At 42.5% G+C, this 13,311-nt stretch overlaps 1 protein-coding gene and 1 pseudogene across 4 annotated transcripts in view; both read left to right on the top strand.

The window, feature by feature from the left end:
• Positions 1 to 13,311, top strand: part of stk31 (serine/threonine kinase 31) — a 152,405-nt gene that overhangs the window by 10,331 nt on the left and 128,763 nt on the right. For all 4 annotated transcript variants that reach the window (XM_073024606.1, XM_073024607.1, XM_073024608.1 and 1 more), the window contains exons 2-5: positions 1,388 to 1,439; positions 6,425 to 6,513; positions 10,338 to 10,436; positions 11,411 to 11,485. In XM_073024606.1, coding sequence (XP_072880707.1) covers positions 1,400 to 1,439; positions 6,425 to 6,513; positions 10,338 to 10,436; positions 11,411 to 11,485 — 303 coding nt within the window. In that variant the 5' untranslated portion in view covers positions 1,388 to 1,399. The remainder of the gene's footprint in view (positions 1 to 1,387; positions 1,440 to 6,424; positions 6,514 to 10,337; positions 10,437 to 11,410; positions 11,486 to 13,311) is intronic.
• Positions 1,081 to 1,180, top strand: LOC140714018 (U6 spliceosomal RNA; annotated as a pseudogene).

The raw sequence follows: 13,311 nt of genomic DNA, 5'->3' as shown, positions 1-13,311 counted from the left end.
TGTTCCAAAGCAGCATCCTTCAATTCTGAGGCTGTACTCCCTGGTCCGAGACTTCCCACTAATGGAAACATCCTTGCCACATCCACTCTATCTAGGCCTTTCAATTTTCAAATTTACATGTTAGTTCATTATATCCTGTGAGAGTATGAAAAAGCTCTGGATAAATTTAACAAATGTTTAAGATGGAATTTTCTTTTGATAATGTTAGGTTTAAAATGCAATGTCATTGCATACAGGTGCTCCCCAGGTTACAGCAGGGTTCCGTTCCTGAGAACTGTTGGAATTGTGGCTACCTGACAATGTATCTAAATAAAACTTGATGCGCTGAATGACCTACTTCTGAACCTATGTCTTGTGGTCCTGTGGTCTTGTGCTCTAAAACATAGGACAACCAAGGGCAAAGTGTATCAATGCAGTCTGTTTAACTCAACCATTCAGACCTTGGTGTGACCCAAGTTCCCACATGGCAGAAGCTGACTCATTCTTCCCACTGATCTCCCATGTGCTCTCCATACGTACGGAATGTATACAGGTCAGCTGTAAGCTGCACAGGACCTGTGGTAATCTGTCAACTTCTGCATTGCAGTAAATCAGTATTTGTTTCACATCACTGGAAAGAATCATGAGGAATTCAGAATGAAACCGTGGCTTTTATTCTCATAAGATTGCCTTTTAATATTCTCTTTACTGATGTATAGAGCAAGGTTCTTGGTCTCGAGATGCAGTGAGCTTGTACCTGGTTAGGTACAGGAGAAAGAAGCAGTTGGGGTGGCACAGTGTTACATTTAATAGATGAAATGGGAAGACTGGTAGGGCAAGGTGTTAGACCATGCAGGCTGAATGACCTCCTCTTTCATAAAGAAATATGGAAAGTGTTTGGATCGTTACACTATACATCATGCCCACTGACAATGTTGTAGCTGTTCAATTGGTGGGACTGCGTCATTATAACTGTTCGATTGGCGGGTCTACATCATTGTAGCCATTTGATTAGTGGGATAATTTGTGTCGAATGTCTTCATGCTTCTACAGGTTATTCAGATTTATTGATTGCATGTACATCGAAACGTACAATGGAGTGTGTCTTTTGTGTTAACAACCAAAATTGGAACGATACAGAGAAGATTAGCATGGCCCCTGTGCAAGGATGACACGCAAATTCGTGATATATCATTTTATTAAAAAAAAAGGATATGCTGGGGGCAGCTTGCAAGTACTGCCGCACATTCCAGTGCCAGCATAGATGGTATGCTCAGTAAAACAACACAGAACACAACAAAACAACAACAGCAGAACAAGCCCCTTTCCTCTACAGACACAGATGTGCACATGCATACACTTCCAACCTCAGGCCTGTAATAACTTCCCTGCATTTTTTCCCCGACAGCAAATTCTGGAGATGGGTGATGGAAGGCAAACGGATGTTTCTGAAAGACAAGGTGTGTAGCTTGTGGTTGATGCTGCCAGTGTTACGTTATTAATGTTTCCAAAGGAGTGGTAATAAGTTTGATATGGGCGTTCCTATCACTGTCTGTAAGGAGTTTGTACATTCATCCTGTGACCACGTGGGTTTCATCTCTCAGTCCAGTGACACACTGATTAATTGGTCATTGTAAATTATCTCATGGTTAGGCTAGGGTTAAATCGGGTTGTTGGACAACACAGCTCGAAAGGCCAGAAGGGCCTATTCCATGCTGCATCTCAATAAATAAATAATGATGTCAGGTCCAGCAGAAATATTGTCCTGGTGCTGGAAAGAAGAGGACCATATGAGGCACTTAGTGTGACACTATTACAGCTTGCGGCGTCAGAGTTCGGAGTTCAATTCTGGTGCCATCTGTAAGGAGTTTGTACAACCACCACGTGACCACGTTTTTTCCGGGTGCTCTGGTTTCCTCCCACAGTCCAAAAACCTACTGATTAGTAGGTTAATTACTCATTGATTAGCCTAGGATTAAATAGGGAGGTTGCTGGGCTCAAAGAGCTGGAAGTATCTCTAAACTTTAAAAAAAAATTAATGAAAATAAAGTCAGCCTCATCTTTGACCCCTGACCTACATGTTTTGGAGAAATAAAGAGCTATAGGGAAGTGGGGAAAAGTCACCTTTCACAGTTTGGATATTAAATGATATAATGTTATATCAGAAGTGAAGTGACACATTTAACACTGATGTTTTAAAGGGGCCTTCGGCTTGAGTTGTGAATTGTGGAATAGCACTTGTGTTTTAGAAGTTGATTTCAGAATTAGCCCATTGGTATGCCTGGCTTGGAAAATGCGGACACTACGTGTCTCATGTCAACTTGACTATATTTTTTTATTTATCATAACCAGATTGTAAACACTATTGAACAAAGAAAATCATGAAAGGTTGGCTTTAGCTTTTGATTTAAAATTGTTAAATTCTTGTCTATTAGGATAATGGAAAATCAGGTACTGTGATTGGTGGCATGGTGGTTATTTGTAAAATAAGGTTAGATTATCATTGGCAGAGCATGGAACACAGGATGACTGGCTCACTGTCTACATTGGTTTTATCTCAGCTATTAAAAGCTAATAAAATTTCTGAGCTTATTTCCCATGCTGAGCTGTTGGCTGTATACTCCAGTAATTCATACTTGCAGGACGGTGATATGTGGCAGTGGCTCCTGTTAGGTGATCTTTCCTGCTTCTTCTGTTTCTCAATGGTTTTCCAACACTTTCTGCTTTGTGATCAAACTTAATTTATTCTGTGATCAAAAGTTTTAAGAATAAACCAACAGCAGTTTATTAAGCAAACACGAGGAAATCTGCAGATGCTGGAAATTCAAGCAACACACACAAAATGCTGGTGGAACGCAGCAAGCCAGGCAACATCTATAAGGAGAAGCTCTGTCGATGTTTCAGGCCGAGACCCTTCGTCTAATCCTGATGCTGCCTGGCCTGCTGCGTTCCACCAGCATTTTGTGTGTGTTGCAACAGTTTATTTAGTAGAGAACAAAATGTCAGATTTTCAGGTTCTTGCCCTTGATGCATCCATTGATTTGCCATGTAGTACGTTCCATGCAAGAGGAATGTGAAGAAACACACTTTGCAATGTCCACCTCAGTGACACTACACTAGTACTGCAGCTGTAGGCGTCATCTTCCTAAATTTGAACTTGGGAACAGATGTTCTCAGGGAAATATATAATGGAAATGTGGAGGTACTTGCATGAGGTTCTAGATAAGTTTGTCCTTTTGAGGCAGGGAAAGGGTGGTAGAGTTAAGGAACCATTGTTGGCAAGAGATGTGGAGCATCTAGTCAAGTGGAAGAAAGAAGCTTACTTGATGTTTGGGAAGCAAGTATCAGACCGGGCTCTGGAGAGTTACAAGGCAGCCAGGAAATGGATTTGGGAAAGCTAGAAGTTGGGTGGGGGCAGAACATGAGAAGAGCTTAGTGAGTAGGGTATAAGGAAAACCCCAAGGTGTTCTACACATGTGAAGAGCACAAGGATGACGAGAGTGAGGGTAGGACTGATCAGAGATAAGAGGAAACATTTGCGTGGTGTCAGTAAGTAGTGGAGGTTTTTAATGAAGACTCTGCTTCAGTATTCACCAGTGAGGGGATCTTGATGAATATAAGGTCGGCATAGAATGAGCTGATGCGGTGTAACATGTTGATATTAAAGAAAGAGGCAGTGTGGGAACTCTTGAAAATCATTAGGTTAAAAAAGTCCCCACGACAAGATGGGATATATCTCGGGTTACTACAGAAAGCGAGGGAAGAGACTGCAGCTCTTTGTCCTCACTGGCCACAGGAGTAGTGCTTGTAGTTAATAAACTGAATTATAAATCACGATTCTAAAGCCACAGACGGGTAGTGCTGCTGTCAGGCATTGGTAACTCAGTTGGCGCCACATTAAATAAAGGCTCTGTACATCGTCATGGCATAACCTTTTTTATCGAGATACCGTGCTCAATAGGTTCTTCCGGCCCTCCTAGCCAGGCTACCCAGCAACCCTGACTTAACCCCAGCCTAATCGCAGGACAATTTATTTACCGGCTGTGGGAGTTAACTGGAGCACCCAGAGGAAACCCACGCGGTCATGGGGAGACCGTATAAATTCTTTACAGACAGTGCCAGGTGTTGAGTCCTGGTCGCTGGTGTTGTAAAGTGTCGTGCTAACCGCTATGCTACTGTGCTGCCCCAAATTCAGATCCTTATTGAACGCTGCTTTTGACCCTGCCTTTACAACAAACCTTGCTGTGCCTGCCATACTCTAAACACTTGTGGAAAAAGATATTCGCTAAAGTAGTTCTGGTTCTTTTACAAGCCATTTTATTCTGGACCCTCTAACTGTTGACAGCTCTGCCAATGAGAATGGCTTTTCTCGGTTTGTATCCCCAGTGTCCAAAATGTACATCTTTCCTGTGTCACTCCCAGAACTGGACAAAGTGTTTCAGTAGAGCTAAGACTAGTGATTTATAAAATCCTGTCATATCTTCCCTGTCTCTGTTCATAAAGGTCAGGATCCAGTTTGATTAATTTTTAACTACTTTTTCTACATGGCCTGCACTTCCAATGAATTAGGCATATGAATTGCCAGATCTCCATCCTTTGTACCTCTCAGAGAATTGTACATCTGTAGAGCATAGAAGAATGAGGGGAGATTTGATAGAGGTATATAAAATTATTGTGGGTATAGATAGAGTGAATGCAAGCGGGCTTTTTCCACTGAGGCTAAGGGAGAAAAAAAAACCAGAGGACATGGGTGAAGGGGGAAAAGTTTAAAGGAACATTGGAGGGGGGCTTCTTCACACAGAGAGTAGTGGGAGTGTGGAATGAGCTGCCAGATGAAGTGGTAAATAAAGGCTCACTTTTAACAGTTACGAAAAACTTGGACAGATACATGGATGAGAGGGGTATGGAGGGATATGGTCCAGGTGCAGGTCAGTGGGACTAGGCAGAAAAATGGGTTGGCACAGCCAAGAAGGGCCAAAGAGCCTGCTTCTGTGCTGTATTGTTCTATGGTTCTATTCCTTTTAGGCTAAAACATAATCAGTGGTCACTTCATTAGGTGCCTCCCGTATCTAATAAAGTGGCCACTGAGTGTATGTTTGTGTTCTTCTGCTGCTGTAGCCCATCCACTTCAAGGTTCAACTTGTGTTCAGAGATGGACCATTCTGGCCATTCTCCTCTGACCTCTCATTAATAGGGTGTTTTCGCCCACATAAATTCTCCATTCTCCATTAATTTTAGAGTCTGTTGTGTGTACAAATCCCAGGAGATCAGTAGTTTCTGAGATACTCAATCCACCCTGATTTGGCACCAACAATCATTCCACAGTCAAAGTCACTGATCGCATTTCTTCCCCATTCTGATGTTTGGTCTGAACAACTGAACCTCTTGACCATGTCTGCATGCTTTTATGGATTGAGTTGCTGCCACATGATTGGCTGATTAGATATTTTTTTATTAAAAAGCAGCTGCAAGGGGTGCACATAATGAAGTGGCCATTGAGTGTATAACACTTCTCAGTGTTAAATTTCAGCTGCCTGTTCTATTAACTAGTTACTAGTCTGCGTCCTGTGCTCTGTTCCCATCCTGATCATTCATTTTGTCTCCCAAGTTTGCCTTCAAATCCGTTGTTAAGTTGCACGTTCCTGATGAGTGTAAGCAAATACAGAATCTGAATTGTTTGCTTTTCCAGTGGATTAACCTTTGCTTTATAGGTCACATAAACATGGAAATGGGCAGTGAAATGCAATGCTTGTGTCAATGACCAACACAGTCTGAGGATGAGGTCAGCCCACATGTGTTGCTGTGCTTCTGCAAAACGTAATATGCTTCTGGCACAACATACTAACCCTGACCTGGACATTTTCGGACTGTGGTTGTGGAGCGAATGTACAAACTCCTTAGAGGCAGTGGTGGGAATTGCACCCCAAATTCTGGCGCTGTATCTTGAGGGTATCTGGAGCAGCATAAACAGCAAAGTTCGCTGAGTTAATTTATGTTAGAGGCTATGTGATACTAATTTCATCTGGAAAAATCTAAAACCTGCTTCATGGTAATCGTATATTATGTTTTTAACTTCCATAGAAACGTAGAAAACCTACAGCACAATACAGGCCTTTCGGCCCACAAAGTTGTGCCGAACATGTCCCTACCTTAGAAATTACTAGGCTTACCTACAGCCCTCTATTTTTCTAAGCTCCATGTACCTATCCAAAAGTCTCTTAAAAGACCCTATCATATCCACCTCCACCGCCGTTGACGGCAGTCCATTCCACGCACTTAGAAAAACTTACCCTGACATCTCCTCAGTACCTACTCCCCAAACCTGTGTCCTCTTGTGGCAACCATTTCAGCCCTGGGGAAAAAGCCTCTAACCATCCATATGATCAGTGTCTCTCAACATCTTATAGATCTCTATCAGGTCACCTCTCATCCTCTGTCGCTCCAGGGAGAAAAGGCCGAGTTCACTCAACCACAGTAAAAGTTGAAGATGTAGTGGGAAGTCATATTGAAGACCCAGTTACTTTCTGGGGTCAGGTAATGCATAATTAATTGCACTTGTATTGAGTAAAATACTATTTTCTGTTTTACAGTTATTTAAAGAAATTGCACATTTGCAGTATTGTGACGCCTCTAGTAAATAGAGCTGAAAATTCTACTTTATACAATAAATTATACAAGGTACATGAGAGCAAACTAATGTAGGACTTGCACAGTGAGCGGTAGGGCACTGAGATGTATAGTAAAAAAAAAGATGAGGGAATTCCTTCACAAGTACATAGTGTCATAAAGTAAGTTTTTGGCACATTGGCCTTCATAAATCAGAGTACTGAGTACAGGAGATGGGATGTTATGTTGAAGTTGCATAAAATATTGGTGGGGCCTAATTTGAGTATCGTGTGTAGTTTTATTCACCTACCTACAGGAAAGATGTAAATAAAGTTGAAAGATTACAGAGAAAATTTACAAGGATGTTGCCAGGTCTAGAGGACCTGAGTTATAAGGAAAGATTGAATATAGGTTAGCACTTTATTCCCTGTAGTGTAGAAGACTGAAGGGAGATTTGATAGAGGTATGCAAAACTGAAGTGTTTAGATAGGGTAAATGCAAGCAGGCTTTTCCACTGGGGTTCAAAGTAAAAGTACAAGCTAAATTTTATTATCAAAGTACGTATGTCATCACGTACAACCCTGAGATTCATTTTCCTGCTGGCATACTCAGCAAATCTATAGAATAGTAACTGTAAACAGGATCGATGAAAGATTGAGTAGAGCATAGAAGAAAACAAACAGTACAAATATAAATAAATAGTAATAAATAATGAGAACATGAAATAACAAGATAGAGTCCTTAAAGAGACCATTTGTTGTGAGAACAAATCAATAGATGAGTCTAGTTATCCACTTTTGATCAGGAGCCTGATGGTTGAGGGGTAATAACTGTTCTTGAACCTGGTGGTGCAAGTCCTGAGGCTCTTGTACCTTCTACCTGATGGCAGCAGTGACAAAAGAGCATGGCCTGGGTGGAGATGATCTTTGATGGATACTGCTTTCCTATTGATAGTGTCTCATGTAGATGTGTTCAGTGGTTGGGAGGGCTTTACCTGTGATGTGCTGAGCCAAATCCATGACCTTTTGTAGTATTTTCTGTACAAAAGCTTTGATGTTTCCTTGCCAGGCCGGGATGCAGTCAGTCAATATACTCTCCACTACACACTATAGAAGTTTGTCAAACTGTGGGATTGAGTTCAAGAGCCATGAGGTAATCTTACAGCTATGTAAGACCTTGGTCAGACCCCACTTGGAGTACTGTGTTCTGGTCACTTCACTAAAGGAAGGATGTAGATACTATAGAAAGAGTGCAGAGGAGATTTACAAGGATGTTGTCTGGATTGGGGAGCATCCCTTATGAGAATGGGCTGAGTGATCTTGGCCTTTTCTCCTTGGAGCAGCGGAGGATGAGAGGTGACCTGATAGAGGTGTATAAGACGATGAGAGGCATTGATCGTGTGGATAGCCAGAGGCTTTTTCCCAGGGCTGAAATGGCTGACACGAGAGGGCATAGTTTTAAGGTGCTTGGAAATAGCTACAGAGGGGATGTCAGGGTTAAGTTTTCCACACAGAGAGTGGTGGGCGCGTGGAATGCACTGCTGGCGGTAGTGGTGGAAGTGGATACAATAGGGTCTTTGAAGAGCCTTTTAGATAGGTATGCAGAGTTTAGAAAAATAGAGGGCTATGTGGTAGGGAAATTCTAGGCAGTCTTTAGAGTAGGTGATAGGATGAGCACAATATTGTGGGCTGAAGGGCCTGTAACAGTCTATGTTCTATGTTCATAGACCTCTGGTTTCCCTCTCCTGTCTACAGTCAGTTCCTTGGGCTTGCTGACATTGAGAGGTTGCTGTTATACCACTCAGCCACATTTTCTTTCTTCCTCCTGACTGCTGAGACAGCAACCCCTTTGATATAGCCCAAACAATGGTGTCGTCAGCAAACTTGATAAAGGTGTTGGAGCTGTTCTCAGCCACATGTTGGATGAAAGTAGAACTAGAGATGATGGGTTAAGGTGAAGCGTTCAAGGGAAACATGGGGGGAGCTCTTCACTAATGATGGTGAGAGTGTGGATCGAGCTGCCAGTGGAAGTGATGGATATGGGTTCAAGTTCAACATTTAAGTGAAGTTCAGATAGGTACAGGATCTGAGGGTATGGTGGGCTATGCTTCAGGTACAGGTGGATGGGACTTGGCAGTTTAATAGTTCAGCACAGACTAGATGGGCCAAAGGCCTGTTTCTATGCTGTAATGTTCTTTTATTGTCTCAGCGACATAGAAACTTTTTTCCATGAGTTTTATGAGTTGTTTGTGTATCCTGCCTCTTTCAAACAAGAAGCCATCATCCTGGAACCATTAATGTGAAGGTAGACTGAGTGAGGTGATCATCATCTCTATGGTCCTTCAGCGGTAGCTCTAGTCATGGATGGAGTTGAGCACAGCAATACGAGTTACCTTTGGTCTGAAGCAAAAGAACATGGACAATGTAACAGGAGCTGTTTGGTGTGAGGCAGAAGACCGTGGACAGTGTAGCAGGAACTGTTTGGTCTGAAGCAGAAGAATGTGGACAGTGTAACAGGAACTGTTTGGTCTGAGGCAGAAGACCGTGGATTGTAGCAGGAACCATTCGGTTGGAGGCAGAAGACCGTGGATGGTGTAGCAGGAACTGTTTGGTGTGAGGCAGAAGAATGTGGACAGTATAACAGGAACTGTTCAGTCTGAGGCAGAAGACCGTGGACTGTAGCAGGAACTGTTTGATGTGATGTGTCATTCGAACATGGAGCAGTACAGGCCCTTTGGCCCACCAGGCTTTTAACTACTAACCTTTTAACCTACTCAGTGATCAGTCTCAAGCTTCTCTCTGTTGCATCCTGATGTTTTTGATCCAAGGTTCTTTCAGAAATCAGGAGAGGCACAAAACCTATTGCTTCACAATCATTTTATTAGGAGCCATACAACAAGAAAATTGAAAACAGACTGTGATGGTGGAGAGGCCTAGTAAGTGAAGGGAGAAAGAAGCACAAAATTGGCAGATTCCTTTGGTGGGCTCTCCTTATTCCACATAGATAAACATTCCATTCAACTTGGCTGATAAGTTCAGCAATCAATAGCCCCTATTCAAATAATGCAGTACCAAGAGAAGTTTCTAGAATCATATCAGTGTAAGTTGCAGGGGCCACGCCGTATGTACTACATACTGTGACCACTCAGAAACATGCTGAACAGTGAGGTGTATTAAGTAGTTCCAATGATACTGGTATGTCATTTGTTGAGCTGCAAAGAAAATGCCATTTAAGCAGTCTAATCTAGCATCTCCTACACAGCTCCCTATTTTTCTGTCATTCATATGTTTAAGAGTTTATCAAACGCTTCTAATGTATCTGACCGGTTGTAGCCTTTCTTTCCTAATGCTGAGTAAGTTATGAAGGATATGCCAGTGGCCGGAATTAAATCTCGAAAATGATCAAGCACACTGAGTAATTAACTGTTTTAAGTGTTGTTAAATTTAAATCTTATTTAAACACAAAGTTATCTGCTTTGCAGCACACACAGAATGCTAGTGTTCCTCCAATATTTTGTGTGTGTTGCTATGGATTTCCAAAATCTGCAGAATCTGAAGGGCAAACACGAGGAAATCTGCAGATGCTGGAAATTCAAACAACATACACAAAATGCTGGTGGAACGCAGCAGGCCAGGCAGCATCTATAAGGAGAAGAACTGTCGACGTTTCGAGCCAAGACCCTTCGTCAGGACTGCAGAATCTGTCGTGTTTGTGATTTGCTGAATTCTTTCTTGTTTCTGTTTCATTTCCAGAGCATTGAATTAATTCAAGACCTTTTGAAGATGTCCTCTACTTTGACAGAAATGTGTCCATTTGCTGCCAAAGTGTTTGGAGATCCGATTCCTGAAAAGGTGTTTCACGTTTAAACTGAATTCATTGAAATCCAAATCAAGTTTATTATCACGGACATCCTGTACAGTGTGAAACATAAGCATTACTATAAACTACAAATAAATAGTGCAAAAAGAGGAAAGTAGTAAAGTAGTGTTCATGGAGCAGGCCACCACAGACAGGATGGGTGGAAGAGCTCCTGAGTGTGGGAAGGGGTGTTGTGGTGAGTTGAGAGGGGAGGGGGGTTTGCGGGTGAGTTGGGAGGGCTAGGGGTGCTCATGGAGGGTGGGGAGGGTTGAGGTGAAGAGGCTGATAGCAACTATGAAGGGAGGGTTTCTTAATCACAAGTGACAAGCTTGTGAAAGAAAGAAGCAGACAGCATTGCTGAAATCGAAGCATACACAAAACAGATTAGCGCTGCACGGGCCATTTGGCCCACAGTGTCGTGCTGATCTTGATGCCAATTTATAGAAACTATCTTTTAGCCCATCTCACAGTTCTCACATGCACCTCCAGTGGTTAAATGCAGAGTATTAAAGGCAGCGATTCTGTCTGTAGCCATGTTACTGATAATGACTACCAAGCATGCACCTTGGATCGAAATTCCTGATGTATATGGAGTTGAGCTTCATTCTGACCCTCACTTTCTGTTGGAGAGTGGATGGCAGAGATGGGGTGGCGTCTGCATTGGGGGAGGGGACGGTGGAGACGGGTGGTGTTTACGTTGGAGGACTGTGCGCCGGTGACGGGGCGGATTGGGCGGACTGGCTGATTTGGGGGGGTGTGTGTGCCCCGGCAATGTGGAGAGGGGGGTGCATGCGCGAAGGGGCAGATTGAGGGATGTGTGCATGCACACAACAGGGTGGTTTAGGGGACTGGGGGATTGGGGGGAATTGTGTGCTGGTGACGGGGTGGAGTGTGCAGGTTTTGTGTTATGTAGAATTAAATGTTTCTGTCATACAGGTTGAAAATGTAAATGTTGTTATTCTGACAGATCTACGGTGGATTATACACTGAAGACCAGTGTTGGTATCGATGTAAACTGAAGAAAGTCATGGCCAATGAAAAGGTAGTGCATATTTTAAATATTTATTGTTTTTTCCAAGTCAGTTTTAGTGCAATCATGTAATATGATTGAATTTGTTTAGATGGCAACAACAACTTCACTCTCCTATGTTCCAGGGTAATGTGTGCGAATATATAATATAGTTGAATTTATTTGAGAGGTAACAAAATCTTTTCTCTCTGATGTAACGGGGGTAATTCTGGTAAAAGAAAGAAGTGTCTAATAATGTTGAATGTCTCCCTGCTGGATGCGATAATACGTAGTTAAACACATTGTGTGGTTGTGACTGCTGGCTACACAATGAATAGCGGTACACTACAGGGCAGTACCAGCCCCCTCGTGCCTGCATTCATCCAGTATTTAAACCTAACAAAATGTCTGGAAGTAGTATTGCAAACCAGAACTGGGGAACAGCAGGCAGACAGGCCCTTCTGTCCAACTCATGTATGCTGACCCGCTAGTCCCAGTTGCCTTACTCTCAGCCCTTGTCCTCCATGTAACTAGCCAAATGCCTCTTAAATATTGCAATTGTATTCGCTCAAGCACTTCATCCCAGGGATTAGCTGATGTGATTTATTTTTCACATGTACATCGAAACTTCAAAACATCATTGAGTCGTGGCTGAAAGGAGGCCATAGTTGGGAGTTTAACATCAAAGGATATACTTTGAATCGAAAGGACAGGCAGGATGGCATAGGTGGTGTTGTGGCTCTGTTGATAAAGAGATGGAATTACATCTCTAGAAAGAGCTGACATGGGGTCAGAGAATGTTGAAACTTTGTGGATGGAGTTAAGAAATTGCAAGGGTAAAAAAACCATTATGGGAATTGTATATAGGCCTCCAAATAGTAGCCAAGATGTGGGGTTCAGATTGCAAAGGGAGCTGGAAAAGGCATGTAATAAGGGTAATGACGCAATTGTAATGGGGGAGGGACAATTGTAATATGCAAGGGGATTGGGACAATCAGGTTGGTGTTAGATTGCAAGAGATGGTATTTGTGGAATGCCTACGAGATGGCTTTTTGGAGCAGCTTGTGCTTGAGCCTACTCAGAGAAAGCTATCTTTGACTGGGTGTTGTGTAATAACTAGGGTATATTAGTCAGCTTAACATAAAGGAACCCTTAAGAGGCAGTGATCATAATGTGATTGAATTCATATTGCAATTTGAGAGGGAGAAGCCGAAGACAGACGTATCAGTATTGCAATAGAATAAAGGAATTCAGAGGCATGATGGGGGGTGGGGGGGGGGGGATAATAATAAAGATGATGACAGAGCAGAGATGGCTGGGAATAATTCACAAGGCGCAGGATAGATGTGTTCCACAGAGGAAGAAGTTCTCAAATGGCAGGGGTAGGCAACGGTGGATAACAAAGGAAGTTAAGGACTGCATAAAAGCCAAGGGAAGGACATATACGGTAACAAAAGTGAGTGGGAAGTTAAATGATTAAGAAGCTTTTAAAATCCAACAAAAGGCAACTTAAAAAAAACTAAGAAGGGAAATGATGAAATATGAGTGCACACTAGCCAATAATATAAAGCAGGGATACCAGAAGTTTTTTCAGTTATAAAGAGTAAAAGGGAGGTGAGAGTTGATATTGGACCACTGGAAAATGATGCTGATGAGGTAGTAATGGGAACAGAGAATTGGCAGATGAACTTAATGGGTACTTTGCAGCTGTCTTCACTGTGGAAGACATTAGCAGTGTGTCACAGGTCTGTGAGTGTCTGTGCCAGGTGGACTTAAATATACACATGGACTTGGTGTCTGCCGCAGACTGTGGCAGAGCATTCCACAGATTTACTACTCTCTGGCTAAAAGAAATTCCT

This window comes from Hemitrygon akajei, chromosome 20 (assembly GCF_048418815.1).
Source record: "Hemitrygon akajei chromosome 20, sHemAka1.3, whole genome shotgun sequence".
NCBI classification, from domain to species: Eukaryota; Metazoa; Chordata; class Chondrichthyes; order Myliobatiformes; family Dasyatidae; genus Hemitrygon; species Hemitrygon akajei.
Note: the sequence above shows the minus strand (reverse complement) of the source record. Positions and strands in the feature narration are given on the sequence as shown.